This window comes from Mchenga conophoros, linkage group LG14 (genome assembly GCF_057382185.1).
Source record: "Mchenga conophoros isolate Kocher_MC1m ecotype Shallow Benthic linkage group LG14, M_conophoros_male_GT1.1, whole genome shotgun sequence".
Taxonomy (NCBI): domain Eukaryota; kingdom Metazoa; phylum Chordata; class Actinopteri; order Cichliformes; family Cichlidae; genus Mchenga; species Mchenga conophoros.
The window spans coordinates 24,365,874-24,387,456 of record NC_140539.1 but is presented as its reverse complement, the minus strand read 5'-3'; the positions used below and the strand labels follow the sequence as shown (position 1 = coordinate 24,387,456).

The following is a 21,583-nucleotide window of genomic DNA, read 5'->3' as shown; positions in this document are numbered from 1 at the left end:
ACATGTTAACTTTTCTAGTACTGCGAAACACAAGTTGTGTGCTACTTGAATAATGAAAGTTTTATTTTTTTGATGTAAAAAAAAATGCATAAACTACTACTGAAAGGACGTTGATTTTTTTTTCTAATGCTGGCTGAATTTGCTGGCACACTGACTGTAGGTGTAAAAAAAGAAAATAAAAATGATTTAACTGTGGTTTGAAATGATCTTCCAGCACAGTAAAGTCAGTAGGAACAACACTGGTCCTGGCTGCTTCCCCCGGTGGGATATATTTATTTATTTATTTATCTTAGATATGGCTTCCAAGTAGCCTCCTGGCAATATTTTTGTATGATCTTTGCTCTCCGTAACACTCACACACACACACGCACACTGATTAAAAACAAGCTACAGCACGAACCACGGGCTCATCTGGCGCTGAACAACTTCGCCTATTTCAGCGCGATAAAATTGGGAGTAATTTAATGCCGATTCGCTTGTTTACCTGTAATATCTGAATGTTGATAAAATGCTATTTAAGCAATTATAATGGCGTTATTAAGGTGACACTCCTGGAAGGTGACTCCGCTCCGTGAGCCAGCTGCTGCAGGGGCGGGTAGCGGATGTGATCCGTTCCGGGTGTTCCGGCCGCCCGGTCCTCTCCACTGAACTCCAACCCCCGCGCTCTCTATCAGCATCTCATTCCTGTCTCAATATGTCTCAAGATGGCGGCCAATGCAGGATCGATGTTTCAATATTGGAAGCGCTTTGACTTACAACAACTACAGGTCAGTTCAGCCTCTGTTTAAATCGCCTCCGCTTCTTTTCGTTTCGGCCCCCTCGCCTCTTTCGGCGGCCGGGTTTCTGGTCTTTTTCCGCGACCGCCTCGGAGGTGTTTCGGAAGAGAATTCAAGACCTCTTCCTCACATTGATGAAAGTGGCTCTCTTGCTGATCAGAAATTGATCCTCTTTGTTCAATTCAACATCGATCGGACACTGCAACTGGGCAAGCCGGGGCGACGCCGCGGGGATGCGCCGAAATAAAAGCCAAACGGCGGCGCTTTAGCGGAAAGCTCACGGCTGGCTATCTTTATTGCGTGTTCTTCAACTTTTACCGGAGCCAGTAGCCGTAGTTAGCCCGACGCTTTAGCCGTTGTAAGGTTGGATAATTTCGGAGGGGGAAAAAATAAGTGCGACTTATTATACGGTGGCGCTGTGGTGACACCAACCGTTGAGACGGGCAGCACAGACACACAACAGTGTTTTTAGTTGTGTTTTCCTCCCTCTGCTTTTAACTGTCACATCTGTAAGTTTAGTTGAAAGCGGACGGGAACATTAGCAACCTTATCGGCTAACGGCTGTGAAACAGTTTATATTAAAGTCGTGTCAGAGATTATGCTTGATGAACTCGGCCGTCTTTTTTTTTTCTCGGTTTCCCCTGCACACACAGTGAGGTTTTCACAGACGTTGCCACGTCTGTGGGAAGTGGACAGGACGGGACAGTGTTTGTTGACGCGACGCAATTAAAAACACGAACGTTGGAAATGTGATAGATCATGACCTTGTGATTATGATCAACTCCCAGAAATGTCCCAGCCTCGCACGCTCGAGCTCGCTCGCGCGCGCACGTTCGCTAATCTCGGCGTGCACGGAGGAGATAGATCCGTGGCACAGGAAGGGAAAGAAAGAAGGGGGGGGGGGGGGTACGAGGAAAATATTGGGCCTTATTCATTGCGTGAATATAGCCTGTGTATATTAGAGCGTGTTTGACCTATCACAAGACGTGTAGACAATGGCACTGTTGTGTTTTCCCGTGGCATTTTACATGCATTGCTGCATTTTAAATTACAGTTTTATGAATATTAGTAGCCCCAGTTGCTGTCGTCATTAACATAAAGATTGCATTATGTAGGCTTGGCCCAATTGTTCATACATTTATTTTGCAAACCGCATGGGCTTTGGGGTTTAAACTTTTATTTAGGTCATGATGCCCCTATGACTGGGTAGACAAAAGGACAGTGAACAAGTCTTCCCAGCGGGGCTTTGTGTTGCACTTACGCCACATCATCAAGGCTTCACTTCTCCTATTTATTTGATCCTGTTCAGTCCTCCTACTCATGCCCCCTTGTTCATGCATTATGTAAAAAAAAAAAAAAAAATTGAGACTGCTTTCTCTTGTCTTTCCTCACTATCTATCTCCCACCCCCTTCCTGCTCCCTTCCAATCTTTCGCTCCTTCTCCTCCCTCCCCCTCCCTTCCTTTTATATTTTTTTCCCTCTCTCCTCTCTCTCTCTTTCTCCTCTGGCCCTTCACCCTGCTTTCACCTATTCTGCCCACTCTGAACTGGTGTGTGTACGCGTGTGTGTGTGTGTGTGTGTGTGTGTGTGTGTGTGTGTGTGTGTGTGTGTGTGAATTTGTCTGAGATCAGTCTTTTTTTCGTAGATTGACTGCCAGCACGGACAGTGAAGGCACTGCCAGCAGCCAGGACATGAAAAATGCATCGCATAAGTTTGTGATAAGGCCCTGGGTAATTATGGCAAAGGCCCCTATCACAAGCGATTAGTCAGGACAGTGAATCTGAGCGTGTGCAAAAAGGCTGGCGGTTGGCAGGCCTGTCTGCAGGATAGGAATCAGTCGGAGCTGGTGTGTGTGTGTGTGTGAGAGAGAGAGAGAGAGAGAGAGAGAGAGAGAGAGAGAGCAGAACATTCACTGTCTATTATTGATGACATCTTATTTACTCTCCCTCCCACTGAGAGGCTCCTAGAGGAAAGCCTTCAGATAAGGACCTTTTTCTTATCCATTTTATTTCTTCTTTTTGGGAGGATAATGTGGGGGTTAGCATGATATGATCGTGGTCTACACACGGCTCTGTCAGCCACTTGCTTTCGAATTTGCTTCCCTCTCCTTGTAATCGACGGGCAGCTCGCGCCGTACTTAGACTCGCAGCCGGATTCGTCTGTGCGAGAAGCACCAGCAAAGGAATGTTTTCTTTTCTTGTTTCTTTTGATGATGAAAATCCAACTCAAGCTAGATGTCAGTAGCTTTAAGCCATCATAGCGTGTATTCCTCAGGCTCCGACTGCTGATGTTCATTAAAATCCTATTTGATCAGTGTGTCCCATTCCCTGTGTGAGAAACTAGCTAGGTGGTTGTTACAGGACAGAGAGTGCTTTGAAACAGCACAGCGAGCTGTTAACTTGTCTTCTCTGCATGCCTTTTTTTCTCTCTCTCTCTCTCTCTCTCTCTCTCTCTCTCTCTCCCTCTCCCCCCCCCCCCCCCCCCCCCCAGCACCACCACCACTACCACCACTACGAACACAAATGGGTGCAACAGTGATGCTTTTAGCAAGGTCTTGCACACTTGCAAAGTGGATCAGTGATTCAGAGATGATGGCAGGGTGACAGTGAATTACAGATGGAGAAGGCTTTAACGTCTGTAATCCCTGTCCGTCCATTACAGAGTTGAGTTTCTTTAGAGGGGATCATCACTCTTCTCTCCTGTTGTTTTTTCCTTTTCCTTTTTTTTTTTTTTCTTCCTTTTTTTTGACCCAGTCAAGCAGTTTGCTGGAACATTGCGTTTCTGCTTGAGAGTGGTGAGAGATTGCGCTTCATTACAGGCGAGCCTTAATAAGATATGAGTGAATAGCTGGGCCTTTATACCTATGGTTTGCGTATTTTCTGTGAAAGCGAGGAAAATTAGGAACAGACCATTCTGTTATACATAATTCCCAATTTAGGCCTAATAGCCTACATCTCACCTCATAACATTTCCTGGAACAACGCACCCCCAGAGCCATTTTGAAAAATAGTTCGCTATGTTAGTGGACAGCTAAATAGTGACTTGGATGAAAGCTGATATAGACCCCAGTTCTTATTCACCACCTCCTAATGGGTAAATTTTGGAAAAGGGTTTTGTAAGTTGATCCCAGAGCCATGGTCAGTGGCAACCTGAGTGGTTTAAATCTCTCAGCGACTGGCTCGCTGTTGTCTGCAGGAGTTTTAGTGTTAATTTATGAGCTGGTTGTCTGAACTCACTGGTGGGATATTTTTACCCCTCTGTTGCTGCACAGGCTGGGGGAGCATAGAGGAAGGGGGGCATCACGTCATGCTTTTACTGTAGCCAACCGCTTCTCTGCCCAGTGACAAAACCTGGCATTGGGACTGAGGTTTCACTGTGTGTCGGTGGGTGGTGAGCGACTAAGCATGAGTCAGACAGAAGGACGAGTGCATGTCAGGTCTTTGGGCTGTCCTCCGTCTACTCTGGTGGGAAGCTTTGTCATCTTACTTTCTGAGAGGTTATAGTGTAAACGTGTGGAGACAACAAGGTGCAGCTCTCAGAAAAGTCAGGGGGGAGGAAATAAAACTCAAACTTCTCATGGACCTTATCACTGGTTAATTCTCAGCAGAGGCCCATACTCCCCAACTCCTCAGCGATTACGCGTACGTCACTCTCGGGCTCGGTTTTCTTCACCCTCCCTCTGAATCGAAGAGACGAGTGTCTAGTTTAGATTCACTTCATCCGATTTATTATAAATATTAAATGTATTCCTGCATGAGAGGCATAATCTGACTTTTTTTTCTTTTTGTTTGTTTGTTATTTTAACTTTGGCAGGGTAAATGAAATTTGGACCAGTGTCATCTGATGTTTGAACAAAAGATACAAAGCACTTAACAGGAGTCTAAAAATAGGGGCAGCCAAACAGATGGAGTCAGCAGCTCTCAATTCAGGCTTTATGCAAAAGTGCGCACCAAACAGATTTTTTACCTTTTTGAAAAAGTCTCTGCTATATAAAAATATAACCTCATGTTTTTGTGTTCATCTTTGTCATTTTTTCCCCTCTTTCGATCAGAAAACCAAAAACCAAATGAAATAATTGTCTCCTTTATAGTAATTCCATTGTGGTACTACGGTTTAATTACATTAAAGTTCAGTTTTGTTTAACCCAAGACAACATTTATTATGTTGAAAACGTGAGGTAAAACGGAAAATCTGCTATGATTTGAACGCAGGGCGTGGATACGACATGAAGATGTTCACATTTCCTCACATTTTTTCTTGTTTTTCTTACAACAGTTATGCCTTTGGGGCTTAATATACTCCCTGGTTTTTATAGTGTTAGTTTATGAGTGTGTGAGGTATAATTTCTGAACATTAGGGAATGCATTTTTACCAATCTCCGTTTTTATCAGTGTGTATTCAGCTCAAACACTAAACTACTTAAACCATGCGAATAAATCACAAAAATAAGGGTGTCAATATATTTAAAAAGTGTTTTCAAACATCAGCAGTAAATAAAATCTCTGTTATAACTCTTTGTAGGCAATATGTTTACCAGCTCAGATCAGTAGCTTGCACCCTTAACAGTATCACTGTAAAGTTTGGAAGCTGTGATAATATTTAGAGAAACTTTATCCAGGATCAAAATGTGGGCCCATGTAAAAATCGTCCGCCTTCCTGCTTTTTCTTTTTTTTCCACTGCATAATACAAAAACTTACACCCAACAACCAGCAGCAAGAGCATAAGGGGGCAGTTTGCAGAGACCTATTTTCAAGTGGCAGGCATTATTTACAGACCCACTTGGAGTCTCTCTCACCTACAGCATCATAGAGTTTCACCGTATCTCATGACAGAAGCATCCATTATCACGCTGCTCTGTATTCCAGCAGAGAGAGCAAGGGGCTACTGTGAGCGGACACTTCTCTTTAGGCTCGCTGTGGAATATACTGGCTCTTTCCACTTGTTCCAGGATGATGCCCACTTTATTTAAAAATCAAGCGCGCACTTGAAACGGCGCCTCAGAGGCTGATGTATTCCTGCAGAGTCTGGTGTTCATCTTGTAATATTAAGCCTAAGGTTTTCAGTAAACAGAAATCCTGCATTCCCGAGAGGGAAATGCGTCTTGTCTTGAGTTTGCTGCGAAAGTCAAAATGCAGAGAGAGAGGTGAACGCCGACTGGAGGCTTAGATCCACTTTTATAACAAAGCAGTCCACTCATACCCCTTTTTTATATGTACTTACATATGTTTTACATGCCTCCCATGTTTTTACATGTATGTGACCTACAGATTGAACCTCATATTTTTAATGTGTACCTGTCAAACAACATTTAGGGGCGCTACTGTAAAATTATTTAAATCTCCTCCATTCCCATATCTTCTATCATTCAAGTAATTAATTGTGTTTTTTAGTCTTTGCCTTACTTTACAATCTCCAGAGTCATTTTCCACTCCACATGCAATAAATGAAGATTACAATTAAGCGTGGTAACCTCAGAAATGTGTGGTGAGAACCCACCCCCCGTGAATAATGCTTTTGTGAAAAAACTGACTTAAAGCAGCTGAGGAAATCTGAGCTTTTAGAAGCTGTTTGATTGGCTGTTAAGTAGCAGATTTCTGATGACCCGGCAAGAAGCGTCTGGGTGAGATTTGAGGCATTTGGAAGAGTTTAAACAAGATGTTAACATGGAAACATAAACAGAGGCAGCAGACCAGAAAACGAAATGGAGTCTCATTTCCACAAGGTACCACAATGTGATAATTTAGCCCAACTGCAGATGGTCACACACTGGGGGCCATGTTTTTTAACGGTTTAACTAATGTAGTTCTACACGAGTGTGTCAAAATCAGTTTCTGCAGCAGAGACTCCAGGGTTTTTCCTGCCTCAAAGTGGGCCTTTTGGGGGGGGGGTGACTCCACACAGAAGCACGGCTGGTGTACATATATTTAATGCAAAGAGTCTATGTTGCCTTAATCTAGAACAGACTGCATTTTCCTCTTATTTTTTTTGGTGTTTTAATAAATAAAAACCTACTTTCATCTTGAGTAAATAAATCCCCACTTAAAAACCTAAAAACCTGTCACGGCCCTGGTGATTTTCTTTTTCTTCTTTCTTTTGGATTAAGGCCAAAACCCTGTTACTCTGTGGCCTTCGCTTGACTGCTGTATCCAAGCTATTGGTGAACCACTTGTCCTACCTAATTTTAGTGCTGTTTATCTCACTGTTATCAAGGCGTCTCGGCTAAATAGGTTCTGAGGAGCCTTATGCAGACCTTATCCCATGTCAACCCATGACACCAGTATCAGTGTCCTGTTAGATCATTGACCATAGGTATTGAATTCTAATAGGCCTATTGGTGTGTCCTAATGGTCCAAGTATTGAATTATGATATTGGCAAGGGCTGATGGCCTCTAGATTGAATTATGATATTGGTATGCTGCGGGCTAATGGTTCTCAGTATTGAATTATGATATTGGTGCACTTTGATGGTGAAGGGATTGAATTATGATATGGGCAGCTATCTGCTAATAGCTCACTCTGTGTAATTTTCAATGTCAATCATGGCTTCAGTTGCTAGATCCATAGCCGGCCCTAAGGCTCAATACATCAGTGGAGTCAGGTGGGAAAAGCCTTCACCCTTTAGACTCGGCTCTCACTCCAATTTACTTTCCGTTACAGTCTCCTTTTTCACTTTCTTATTCAGTCCATCAGGGGTTTTGTTGCTGGACTCATTGCATCAATCTAAGAATAGGTGTAGAAATTTATTGTTTTTCTTTTCTGTACACTTTCTAGCCTTTATTCTCCCAGAATATGAGGGCTAGAAATGGCATGTTTTAATAAGGAGCCGGTTATAGATGTTAGATTAGGTAAAGAGTTTTATTGATTGCCTGTCCCTCAGTAGCTGTGTGTGGATTTAGGCTCTCTTGTTTTTTCCATGCACAGTTTTATGTTATAAGGCTCCTAATGTTTAAGTAATGGCTCTGAATATGAGCTAACTTAATTTCAGTAAGTGTCCACACCTTTGCCGTGTTTGTGTTGAGCTCATTCCCATTTTGGTAGTTTAAAAGCAACCAGAGCTGCAATAGTCCTGCTGCCAGCTCACGGAGTAAATGGACGGCCTGCTTCTGTGTCAGCCCTCTAAAAATAACACAGACTGCTGGCTGGGCTCAGCAGAAAACTACCACCGATTATGATGATTCAACTACCCTGTATTCACAGGTGCGTGTGTATATATGTGTGTGTGTGTGTGTTACATGGGGGTGGGTTGTGCTTAACAAATAGTTTTCTGCATTTGGTACAGTGTTCACTGGTTTAGTTTTAGTTCTTTCTTAGGTTGGCAAAACTTTTGTTCAAGTCAGGAGAATTTGTGTGCTGTTGAGGTGAACCACAAAAGAAATCTTTCTAATTTGAGTCATGTTAATGAAGTGAAAACTTTATTTATAGTGGACATCAGTGGATGCAGTGGGTCCTTGCTACTTTAACCCTAGTTAAAGGCCGGTCCATGGCTTTGGGAAATTGTATACGAAGAACGTCCTGTATCTGCTAAATTCATTGAGCGTCCTCAGACGGTACGTTAACCTCTTTCTGACCTTTGACCCGAGCAGCTGTCTGACTGGAGTCAGGGTTTGGATGAACTCTGACCCTGAAGACCCCAGTATGACCTGGGCTGTCTGACTGGCCTAACCTTTAGAGCTAACAGATGATGACTTCACCATCTGTCTAGCCTCCTTGAACTTGAACTTGTGTGAAAATGGGGGTGAAAAAGAGAAGAGGAGAGAAAACGGTGTCACAGTTTATGCAGGCGGTTTTCCTGCCGCGTATCTGTTTTAGTTTTAAAGCTAAATTACCGAGGTGAGAGGTTTGAAACGTTAGGTGTTGTTTAGCTCTTTGCGTATAATTTGTGAGCTCCTGCTCGAGTTGGAGGAGTCTGTGTGCCCCAGTTAAAAAGCATAAAATTGGCTGTACATTGCTGAGCTTTTAAAAACGGGGGTGGGAAAAAATAAAAGTGAGAGTTGCCTCTTGAGGAAGGGGGAAGGGACTGTGTTTAGTAGACACAGGCTCATCCGCTGACTGCTGTCTGACCCTGAGTTCAGTGGTATGGTTATTAATAGGCCCAGAGGCCTCAACTTCCAGGAGGCCCTCTGATCAGCTCCAGATGTGGAATGAGTGAGGACAAATCTACGCTAGCCTATCCATGTTTCACATGAAGCAGAAAGTAGGAGAGATAGGCATTTGGTGCGACTGATAAAGAGTGAGGGAGGGAGGAAGGGAGGGACGGGAGACCTTTCCACAGCAGGAGTGTGTTTTGTGAGTCTTTGTTTTCGCGTGTGTGTGTGTTTTTTCGTTTATTACACTCTCTGCCCTCAGACCAAAAGACCATAAAAACGTATGGCATCACCATGGCGACCATAATAACTACCTATAAAACAGCGTGTAAACTGTGAAATAAGACAAACAGACCAGAACAGCCCTGGCTGGCTGACTGAATGGCTGCCTTCCGCCATAAAACTATTTGAGAGCCAGACTGAAGGAATGCCTCGGAGGCTGCTGTGGCTGTCACGACACATGAAAGGATTAGGCTCTGTGTTTTATCTCCTCTTTATCTGATGGTAATGGATAAGCTGAGTGTAGCCCATCATCTGACGCTTGGGCCGGGGGTTTGATGTTTTAGTAGGGTGACGGTTTGTTGAGTTGACCGCTTTGGTCTATTGATTGCTGTTTGATGGTTTTGATATGTAGGCTGTGTGGAACAGGTCAAGTCTTTTATGCAGTGAAGGCTCCAAATAGCTTTTAGCTGTCCTTCACTCCCCCCATTACTCTAGTGGTTCGTTTGATGTTTGGATCAATCAATAGAAAGAGCCTGCGCTCTTACACATGCTCCATCCTACTTCCCACTGAGCTCAATTCCTCTTCCTTCATTGTGCAGGCTTTATATCACATTCTCTCAACACAGAATAAATGATATAATTACAACCCATTACTTAGCCTAACGCAAGCTAATTATTCTGTCATTACTGTAAGGATTAGCTATGCTTATTCTCTCTTTCGCACTGTGTTCCTCTGCATTTTCCTCTCAAAAGTCATGCAAGCAGAACAGAGCAAACTCTTACTCATAAAGGCTGAGTAAGACTAAGCCCTGGGACATGTTCTGTTGATGTTGATTGTATAGACCATGGGTGTCAAACTCAGTCAGGACGCAAGGCCACACTAGAAAGTAGTGACAGCACAGACTGGACACATTAAAGAGTCTCGACATACAGATATGTCTAAACTAATGAGGCATTTTGATGTATGCTTTTAATTTATGCGAAGAAATCAACATGCTGCGTTTATAGGCTGTGGCACAGCTCACGCTGATGTGTCATCAGGCGTCTAGAAAATTACTGGATACAACAGATAGACGAGGCTAAATTAAAATGTGGAAAAAGGGCATCACGCAGAGCAGGGATTTAATGTACCAGAGGCACATGAGAGTGATGCACACCTTTTTTTTTTCTTTCTCTCTTTTCTCTTTTTTTTCTTCACTGTCTTGTAACTGTGCCAACAGTGCGAAGCTGCTCCTCGTCCTTATATGGAAGTCAAAGTGAATTACAACAAATCAAATAGGCTAACGAATTGAGAACAGATCAAATCTTAACTGAATTAGAGGAACTTTAAACACTGCTCCATTGTCAGAGCTCACAGACTTTGAAAGCTAAAAAGGTGTGGACATTTGCACCGTTACACTGCTATCTTGCACCTGTGATTTTTTTTTTTTTTTTTTTGTCATTATCAGGGTTTTTTTTTTTTTTTTTTAACCTTGCATATAAAACATTCTGGCTTCCACTGAAGAGGTTTGGGCCTTCCACCAAAAGAAATTCACTGGGACTGTGATAAAAATATTTTAAGTGGGGGTTTAATCTTTCCAAGCTTAAAATACATTTTTATTTATCAAATTGCCAAAAATATCAGGGAAATGAACAGACTTGTTTTTAATTCAAGTAGCACAGGCTGTTTGCCTTAACTTTATGAAACAATTTAGGCGCAACCTGTGCCACCGGCCGTGCTTGGGTGTGTACTCACCCCTCCCAAATGGCCAGGTCCGAGCCAGGAAAAAACGCGATTATCCGCCAATTGTTGCTCGTACCTGCATTTGAAGTCATTTAAAGTAATGGCGGCACTCTAAAATTGTCGGGCCCCGGGCTCGTGTGTGTGTGTGTGCTACCGGGCCTGAAGAGCCACACTCTTCTTCCAGACTTGATTAATCCCTATCGCCCCTTTCCATGATCGCAGTTTCCATTTTTTAGTCCGTATCTGTGCACTCATCCCCTCCCCAATCTCCTCTCACTGGCACAGAATGGCTTCCTGGCAGAGTGGAGGCATTAATTCAGGGATGAGAGGTGCGATACTCTCACCCTCTCTCTCTTTCTATGTCTCTCTGGTTCTCTCGCTCTCTCTCTATCAGCGCTGTGTTTGTAATGCGTGGCCTTTATCGTAGCTGAAACAGCTCACTACCCTCTGATCCTATCTCAGATCTCAATATCCTAGCCGTTCCACCCTGTAAACGCAGGGATGAAAAATCTTGCCCTTTCACCAATGCATTACACCCTAGCATATCGCCATACCCCTCTCCTCCCATTGCACACTCCACACCACTCACCCTTTGTGACACAGGCCTCCAGCTAAATTCAAACTCTGCAAAATGAGACCAAGTGAGCTGCACTTCTTCCATGCCAGAAACCATCTTAGTCTCATTATATTTGTATTTAGGCTCAGGCCGGGCTTCTGAATCCCCTTGTCAGATGATAGGTCAGGCAAAATAATGACTAGCTCTCAGTAAGCTTCAGGAGAGTTAAGGCTTGGATGTTGGGGAGATAAAACAACAACCAGTCTCTCAGCAGAGAAACATGGATCAATACAAACGAAGCTGCGGTGTAAAAAGGCTGTTTTTGATCCAGGCTTGCGTCAGCATCGCTGAGGTGAGTCTTGACAGCTCCTGTGCTGTTGGTAGATATGGATCTGTGTTCAAAAAAAGGAGCAAAACGCTCAGGGACCACAAGCGTCTTGTTAGACTATGGAGAGTGTTAGGCTGACCCCCGCCCCCAGCCGCTCTGCACGTAAACACAAGAGACGTGCACACCATTTCACAAAAGCACACACCAAAAAAAAAAAAAAAAGTGCTCCTCAGTTGTCAGTAAAACTCTTGTAGCGAGGAAAACTTTGTGGCTTTCACTCCAATGGGTGAGAGGAAAAGCACCCCCCCCCCCCCCCCCCAAAAAAAAAAAAAAAAAAAAATCAACAAAAAAAAACAGAGATTCAGGTAGATACAACTTGCGTCTTCAAACTCTGTGTGGTTTTGTGAACACAGTATCTGCTGGCACATTTAAAGTTGTGCACCCCGCTATGTCAAAGGTAGAAAGGCAGACAGGCAGCCAGGATTGTAAGTCTCTTATCTGTGCTGCTGTTGTGCTGTGTTTTGAGGGGGCGTGCCTGTGATCTGTGATCATGTACCGTGTCGTTGTAGCGAGCGTGGCTGTCGCTCCTGACTGAGCTGCCACCCCGCGACTCCACCCCCACACACAGTGGGTTTGGCATACAAAACAGTCAGCCGCATAGGGGGTGGAAAGCTGTGCTGGGAGTTTGAAAGGTAGGCCTCGTAGATTTCAGATAAGACATCTTTCCAGACGCCTTTACTGTTTACTATCATAACCACATAACAGCCTCAGACATGTCGGAGATAAAAGGAAAGATTAGCGACTGCACTGGCAAGACAGAAAACTTCATCTCTTAAACATCTGTGTCATGTTGCCAAGCACAGAGGCAGGAAAAGGCTTCTCACGTTGTAATGAACACAAGAAAGCTAATATGTTTTTGTTTTTTAACAGTACCCTCCTCTGTAGTCTGACTAATATGGTGTTAATATTACTGAGAAGAAGCGGATGTATTTTTGTCTGTCCCTTTCTACGCCTGGCTCGAATTCAAGGGTGGTACTCCGTTAGATTAATGTGTAAAACATGCACCGAATGTGGCGCAGTTAACCTACATGGTGTTTGGACTAAAGGAGTAGTGGCAGTCTACTTGGCATGTGTGACTGCAGACGGGGTGTAAACAAAGTGTTTCTAGCAGTTACAGTCCCAATTATTCTACAGAGAAGGAGCTGAAGCAAATCCTTGTGCGCTGTTCTCTCCTCGGCATGCACTCCTGGTCACCGTACGCTCCTGGCAGCACAGACGGCAGCTGCAGATCGACTTCACACTGTGTACATAACAATAACTTTGTTGTCATTCCACCAGCCTATCTGTCTCGTCATCATCGGAGCGTGAGGGCAAAAGAAATTCCACAAAGTTTTGATACCTCAATTAAAGTGCGTCTGTCTCCTGTTATCTCATTTAGGCTGTAGTCAATATGATTGGCATAATAAGACATGCCTGATTGGGGCCTCCCATTTAATTAATCAGTCTCACTGTATCATCACCTGTGGCTCATTAGAGTAATTAGAGTGAATTAGTCAGATAGAAGGCCTCTCTCTGCCTGCAGACGAGTGTAAGGAATTTCATTAGGAGTGATGAACACACATACATACACCTTGGGTCTGATGGCCATTGGTAATGGGATTTGTTTACCCGTGACTCTTATCAGCGATTACTAATATTACCGCAGCGGTAGGATGGAGAGACGCTCATTTCATGTCGAGCGCAGCCTCTTCCTCCTCGCTGCGAACGTGGCTACCCGTGCCAAATTCCGCCGGGCGAACATGTTAGCAGACTTCCTCTTTTGAAACGGGAGTTCAAAAGAATGTGGAAAGACTGGGCTCCCCAAGTTACTGCAGCGGCCTGTCTGTGCATTCATGTGAGAGCACACGCGTGTGGAGCAGTGTGCAAGAGGCTTCTTGGCCAAGTCGGTGTTGAAGTCTCTCTAGGGAGTGTTGGCAATCTGTTCCAATCGTCTTTACAGCTGACCAGACGACCAAATGAACCAGGACAGGGACTGCTGCTGTGGGCCAGTCCAGCCAAGCCAAGCAGGGCTGTTACAGCAATCACACAGACATTACAGCCCACTTAATGCTCCCCTGCACAGACCACGTTCCTTCCTCGACTAAAAACTAGACAGTGCAGATTCAAAAATAGCGCTGGTGTTGTAATGAGCAGTTATAGAATATATTAAGTAGTTTTTTTCCCTCTTAAATGAAAAGTAAAATCTTTCAAAGTCGAGCCAAGGAGAGCCAGAGAGTGTTGACCTCAGAGGCTGAGCCTGAAGGCCCCAAACCCAGCAGTTTTTCATGCTTGATGGTTGTCTGCAGGCTGTTCACTGAAGTATTTACATTATCTAAAGGAAATGCATTTTCTTCTTGAGTCTTGTAATGCAAAATGTGGATTGTGTTCATTTACCCGGTTTTCTATCTTCACTTTTAGGGTTTTGTCTCCTTGTCAGACTAATTTGTAAGGTTTGTGTGTGCGTCTTATGTCTGTTACTGATGTCAAACAAGATAGAAGGAAAATCCCAGTTGAATGCCAGATGGCTTAAACCCCTGTAGAGAAGCCTTTTTTTAAATTTGAAAAAACATTTTTTTTTTAAACAGTAATCAACCTCCAAAGTTTTGAGCCTAATAAACTTTATCAAAGTCATTAAAATAACATGTAGCGAAGCATTTTTTAAAACCCTGTGATAATAAATAGAAAACAGGAAATTTAGTTAAAAATATGCAGCATAAGTAACTGCAAGGATAAGACTTTTTAGATTTCTTTTATTTAGGATTTTTTTTTCTGCCATGTTTGTCCTTTCTGACTTCTTTGTTCAGCTCTGAAACTTGCCAAGGCACTGCCCACTCCTTTCTGCCAGTCTGCACACGCTGTTGCTGTTTGTGATCGCTGTGGTGACTCGGATAGATAGTGACACATGTCACCATGCTTTTCATTATGAAAATGAAGGGTCTTCGTGGTTCTATTTAGCCATCTATTAATCTAGCTATCTGCTATCTTTAGTCAGGACGGTAACATAAACTCCAGAGTACATGCTAGCAAGTATCACGTAGCTGGACTGGTTAAGCACTGACAGTCCTAACTGCAAATAATTCAGGCAGCTCGGATGGTTAGAGTTTATACATTAACATTCATATTGTGGAAAAAGTGTCCGCCTCTTTTAACCCTTGGTCAACAAGCTAACTTCCCAGGAAACCTGGAGATATGGCGAAGAGAGCGGCAGCATTTTACAGCTATGAATATATTTGCCCTATGGAAATGTGGCATGACAGTTTGACTCCTGTAGTCCACACCATCCAATGCGAGAAACTTAACAAGTTTGAATTTGATTTAGAAACAAAAATGAAAGAAAGAAGTGGGCACTGGAAGCATTTTTTTATATATATTTTAAGGAGGATGAGGGAATCAAAGACCTCACCAGTGTTCAGTATAATTTTTTTTTAATTTTCCACTTCATACAAAAACAGCATCCAGCCGAGAAAACACAGAACTGTTTGTTCAGTGTTTCACTAACGTGCTTAAACATGACAACTTCATGTGCAGTAAAATTGAGCTTAATATAGAAATGTTAATGGTTTTCTAATGGTCGTGTGTGTGTGTGTGTGTGTGTGTGTGTGTGTGTGTGTGTGTGTGTGTGTGTGTGAGATGAGCAGGCAGCGGGGATTGTGCACTTTCCGATGTTACGCTCTATCAGCAAGATGAGTGTAAAGTCTGCCTGTGTCTGCTGATGTGGGCAGAGGGGTTTGCTGCATAGTCAAAACCTGACTGAGTGTGAGGGTCCTTTTTTATGTCCCCCCCCCCCCCCCCCTCCTCTCTCCCCCCAAACTAAGACCATGCCCATAATTACTTGCCCACTTGGCCATGAATCAATCCTCTTTCATGTGTGATGTGTTTATTTAGCTTAGCAGTGAGAATTTTTCTTTTTTTGGAGCGAGGATTTGGTAACACATTGGGATATATGCAGGGTATTGGAAAGGGATTGGACAGAATCAAGGGCGTTGGAGATTGGTACATGACCTCTTAAAGCAGAGCCCTAGTGGAGGATTGTGGATATTTCACTTTTATGAGCACAAAAACGGATCTTATTGATCAGCTTAAATGAATTGATTTACCTGCTTTGTTGAATTCCTTCAACACCGTTTTGCATAAAATTCGTGGACTAATGTGCATATCGGAATGCATCCTGAGAGCTCCTGTCAATAAAAAGACAATGTTGTTGCAGGATTTTTCTTCATCTGAGTAAGCAATACTATAAGCCCTGCGTTTACAGTGACTGTGAAAGGCTACAAATGAACAGCAGTGTATAACAAAGGAGCCATGCAGTGTGAAAGTTATGATCTCTGTAAACCCACAGTTGAAATAAGAGTGGAGAAATGAAAGCAGTTGTAATGGGCTTATTCAGACGTTACCTACGCTCTATCGGCCATCCATACTATTTCACATTTGCAGAATTCGCATCACATCATTGCAGAGGGAGTATTTCTGTTTTCCAAATGTATTCCATGTGCCTAATCACACAGCTGGGATGATTAACAGCAACCACACTTCGGGGATACACTGAAATTTACCCTCGTTGCTGCCAATTCCAGCTGAATTCACATCAGGCTTTAAAATAAAATTTCAGCGAGTGATTATAGTCCACGCTGATCAGAAAAACAAGGCTTCATGCATCATATCGTCGTCATATCAATTTGATCCTTGTATCTTGAACATACTGGGCCCTGTATTCTTGTTCCTGTAGCTAATCTTTACCAATGCAATAATTACACCACTGTTCATGAACTAGAACATTCAGTTTTTGACAATTAATTTAACATGATTAAAATTTATCAGGTTCCTCCTTTCATCAAGCGATGCACAAGCCTCTGCGCACGCTCGAGTTCACTAACAGATAGTGCAGCTGCTCCATGGCCATGGGCAGACAGGCTGCTACATCAACTGCTCCATGGGCAGTGAGAACAAGATGGCATGTAAGCAAGTGAGCAGTTTTTTGTTTTGTTTTTCTCTCTCCCCAAACATCCTGTTTCTCCTGCATAAAATCCATTGCAGGGGACAGTCGACCGAATCCATTTGTTATACTTTTTCATGGTTTGTGGTTAAAACGAGATCACGGCTGGTCAGGGAATTAAACGTAATGCTGATGGAGGGGAAAAAAAATCTCCTAATTAGTTCTTGATCACACTGTTTCTTCAGAGGGTTGAAATTTCTTGTGTGTTTTTGGGGGTGGGGTGTATAGGCAAAGTGGGGAGGTGGGCATGTGTGCGTGAGTGTGTTTTGGGACCTTGTCAGCAGACTGAGCCACAAGGGCCCCTGTGGTAATGTGTGTATTAAATGATTAGTGCGTTAGTTAGCATAACGGCCCTTCAGCAGCGTTTAATCACTCTCAAGGGTGGGCGGCCTCACAGGAGGTGAATGGGGGGAGGGGGGAGAGAGAAGGGGAGGCGGGGCAAAGGCAGGAGAGAGATTTAAACTGAAGAGAAGGAACTGCTGGTTGAATGAGTGAGTAGATGATCTGTAGAGAGTATGGAAAAATGAGGGAGCGAGCATGACGGAGAGCAAGAATCCAGCCGAAACATAATCCAGCAGCACTCTCACACACTCAGCGGAGAGCGGAGATACAATCTTTACAAGGCCTGAACGGCTTGTTAATGTCAGCACACGGCCCATCAGCTGGAACAAGTCCCATAAATAGCTATTAATAACAGTGCAAAATGGATGTGGACGAAGGTGGGACCTCCGTTCAGCCTTGACAACTGCTGCTGTTGATAATTGTGTTTTTGTTGTTATGTGGTGAGGAGTCACCTGGTAGTCAATAATTGGTTTGAAATGCCTGGGCATTTACTAGTAGTGGTTAGAGCGGTAACTGATTGACTGCCAGGGTGAAAGGCCGTCAGGTTTTTCCTTGGTGGGCCGTTGGTGTTGTGGTTCTGCTTTCTGAACAGGTTAATGCTCCAGCAAAACCAGTGGAACTTTATGATTTGATAGGCCTGTGCCAGAGTGGTCACAGACATATTATAGGTCAAAAATAATAATTTAAAATACAAAGCAACCAATCATATGTGTGTGTTTGTTTGTTTGTTTGTTCTTTACTTTATGCCTCAAATTTTTAAAACTGGCTGTAATATGTTTTGTGTAGACCCCAATGAAGGCCACAAGCTGAAGCACATCAAAGGTTTAGTTTTTAGAAACCTCTACTCTGTGGCCGTGTTTTCGGCCTACTGCAGCATTCTGAATAATATCAGCAAAGCAAATAGGTCCAACAGTTTGCAGTCTAGTCATAAAACAGCTCCCATCTTTTAATCGTAATTGATAACAATGATTACGATTATAATGACCATTACAGTAGTGATAAGTGTAATAAAATGTTGAATGCAACTAACAAAAACAACAACCTGTCTGTTTGTCTTGCAGAAAGAACTAGACGTCACCGCCACGCAGCTTGCCAACAGACAGGACGAGAGCGAACAGTCCAGGAAGAAACTCATCGACCTGAGCCGCGAGTTCAAGAAGAACACTCCAGAGGTGAGAAAATCGGATATTCACAGGCGAGCACCAACACACAGCCACGCGTACAGTGCGCCCCGCAATTCTTTTGACAATCACGCTTGGCCTCGGCGTTTCTCGGTGTCTGCTCTCCTCTTCATAAATGTAGCCGTGATTATTTACTGAGAGGAGTAGACGGAACAGAGATGCGGGCTTGGCTCCCAAAAATAGTCTCTCCATTAGTTTCCCTGAAATCCTAAAGAGACAAAACAGAAAACCCCTCAGGAGTTTGTATTATCTGACCTAGTTTTTTATGCGAGCAGAAAGTGTGGTCGGTGAGTGTGTGTGCGCGCGAGAGAGGGAGGCAAGGAGAGAGTGACAGAGCAGAGCAGGAGAGAGAGAGAGAGAGAGAGAGAGAGAGAGAGAGAGAGAGAGAGATCAGGAGGGAATTCTGTCCTGTTCCTGTGTTCCCATCACTCCTCCAGGGAATATTTGTTTCATCTCTGTAACCAAGGCAACATATTTCAAACCTCACAGCAAAAACAAAGTATTGTTGTGTTATTATTGGTAATGTCACCATGGTGAATTATTGATGGCAGCATGAATTATGTATGAACGGAGTAGACAGTGGATAGAAAATTGTCAACTCTCCGCGGAGTTGACAGTAGGCCTATTATAGTTACCACAGGATGGGGATTGTGACTATTGACTTCAGCATGTAGCCCACCCGCTGTAGAGGAGTATACACGGGAGGAAACTGTACCTGCATACAAAGGATGCTAATTTCACTTCACCCTACACATTCATCTCTAATCTCATTTCCAAGTATAACCGCACAGCTAACAACACACACAGGGAGGCAAGACAGACACAAAGGGAGAGAAACACACATGCAGAGGCAGCGGGAGCCATGCACAAAGAGAACATGCAGAGAAGGCAGAGGCACAAACACACAGAGGCAGATAGCCTAGATCACAGAACAGGACACACACATTCATCAGTGTAACAAGGCTGTGATTTAGGAAGGCTCCTCTGGCGTCTGTGTGGCCCCTGGCATCTCCCTGGTATGTGGAGGAGGAATCTGAGCCAGGCCAGACGAGCGACAGGATTCATTACAGGGCTGTAACAGCCTCAATAGGAATCAGCACTAAAACTCCGGGCGTTTGGAAATACAGAAGCATCAAGGCTGCCTACCAAACAGGCTGGTTCATAACGTGTGATGGCCCGCGCTTGATTAAAAATGCCCCGATCGTCTTGTGTGCATTTGAGGAGCCGCGTTTTTTTTTTTTTTTTTTCCATCGCTTGCGTGGCTGCATGTGTATGTGTGTGGTTGACCAGCTTATAAAGCGGGCTGTCAGCTCTCTGTGGTCCGCACCAGTCAACGGAGATCACAGTCACATCAGATCAGACTGCATTAGGCTGAGCGGGAGTCCGTCTCTGATCCATTATTCAACAACCAGGAGACCGGCCCACGTTGACTGTGTCTAGTCTGCTGAGCTGTACTCGGTGTGAACTGCACTCATGGTCTGCATAATAACGCACACATGCACGCACGCACACACACACACACACTCACGCAGGCTTTTGTAGCATTTTGAAAGTAGTGCAAAGAAATGCAGCGTGAAAACAAAGTTTTTATAATTCATTAGGACTGACACGCTGTTGAATTTTTATTTTTTTTTTAGAGACTACATCTTGCTGCGCTTCCTAAGTCACCTAAATTATTCATCCACTTCTTAATTTCCTTTTAGTTAGTCAAGACTTCCCTACTACACTGTTATAAAGGCAAGGGTGGGAATGGTTGTAAAATGTCCCAAAGATTGCTAGCCAGAGGCAGTGGTAGTAAAACAACTGTGTGTGTGTGTGTGTGTGTGTGTGTGTGTGTGTGTGTGTGTGTGCGCGTGCACACACACACACACACATGTTAGTGTTTAGCTGCAGGCCAGACAGACAGCGAATGGGAGTTCCATACTCCCTGGAGGATTCCTCGGGCTGGCCTGTCTGCTGTCTGCCGGCAGCTTACACACCAGCCATCCATCTCTTGCTGCCTGGGCCCCTCCACTCCCCTCACTACACACACACACACACACACACACACACACACACACACACACACACACACACACACATTGACCATGGTGTCTGTGTGCATTGTTGTTATATGGTCATAAATCTTTGGAAGTGGAGGGGGCAGGGGGTGGAGCACCGCAGAGTGGACCAGAGGGGTTTAAAACTCCGGTGTTCAGCAGAAGGAGTCGCTTGGTGCCGTGTGGTATTTGCGTGTGTTTGTTTGAGTCTACACTAGGTTATTATAATTAACTAAAAGCTAAAAGTAGGTGTAAATGAAGCATTTTAGTTAAGCTCAATACAAACAAAAGCTAAACTTAAATCGAACTAAAATAGAGTAAAAAAAATACTGAAATCTTCAGTTTTAGGTTTTGTCACTTTGGTCTGATTTGCTTTTATTACCTGCCATGTGTTTATCGAGACTTGAGATGTCTACATGTGTGAATGAACATCCTTTAGAAAATCTTGTTTATGTTCGTATTTCTATTCTGAACCTCTGAAAAATGTGACTAAAGCACTCCAGACTAAAGTAATTAAAGACTAAAAGTAACACTGAAAAGAACGAAACGTTTTTCTCTCCCCCAAACAATCAATCCGCATCTGGAAACTGTCTGAAAATAAACCAAATCGAAAACAAAAACACAAAAACGAAAGAAGAAAAATGCAAAAGTATAATAATTGTAAGTAATCATTGAGGTTGCTGCAGCATTTATGAAAGCTTACAGCTACTAAAACCTAAAAACTCAAAGTTAATGAGATTGTTAGAGCGACTTCATATGATTTGGTTTTCTTAAAAAAAAATTTATGGTTGCCTCGAGTTGACTCATCGCGCAGACTCCTTCAAAAAAAGCTGAAGATTATAATTTCAACAAAGGCGGCAATTATTGCTGGACTACTTTTTTTGGTTACTGTATTTTCATAAGAGGTTCTGTGAATCAGCGCTGAGTTGATGATAACACAAAGTGTGAGATACTGAAGTGAAAAGTGCCTTAAATGTTGCATTTTCATTGCCTTGCAGCAAAACGGGGGCATAGATGTTCCAAACAAGTGAACTTTTGTTTATATTTTGTATTTTCATGAATCCAAATATGCTGTAGTGCAGGTCATCGAAAAACTAAAAGGAAACTGAAATGTAAAATTAGAATATTATCAGAATGCAAACGATGAAGCTGACACTTATCTGGTGTTTTGTGTGGGTGGGTCTTTTTTTTTTTTTTCCCTCCATGCTCTTCATCTCCTCTGTGTTAGAGGGAGAAAAAAGAGGGAAGGAGGGTTTTTTTGAGGGGGGGGCAGGGTGCAGGTCATTACCCCTCAGCGGG

General features: G+C 43.4%; 1 protein-coding gene across 2 annotated transcripts in view; it reads left to right on the top strand.

Moving 5' to 3' along the window:
* Positions 1-565: 565 nt before the first annotated feature.
* Positions 566-21,583, top strand: part of cux1a (cut-like homeobox 1a) — a 53,964-nt gene continuing 32,946 nt past the window's right edge. Inside the window, exons 1-2 of one of the 2 annotated variants that reach the window (XM_085243514.1) lie at positions 566-767; positions 18,126-18,236. In XM_085243514.1, coding sequence (XP_085099640.1) covers positions 705-767; positions 18,126-18,236 — 174 coding nt within the window. In that variant the 5' untranslated portion in view covers positions 566-704. The remainder of the gene's footprint in view (positions 768-18,125; positions 18,237-21,583) is intronic. The other variant, XM_085243515.1, reaches the window with a different exon arrangement.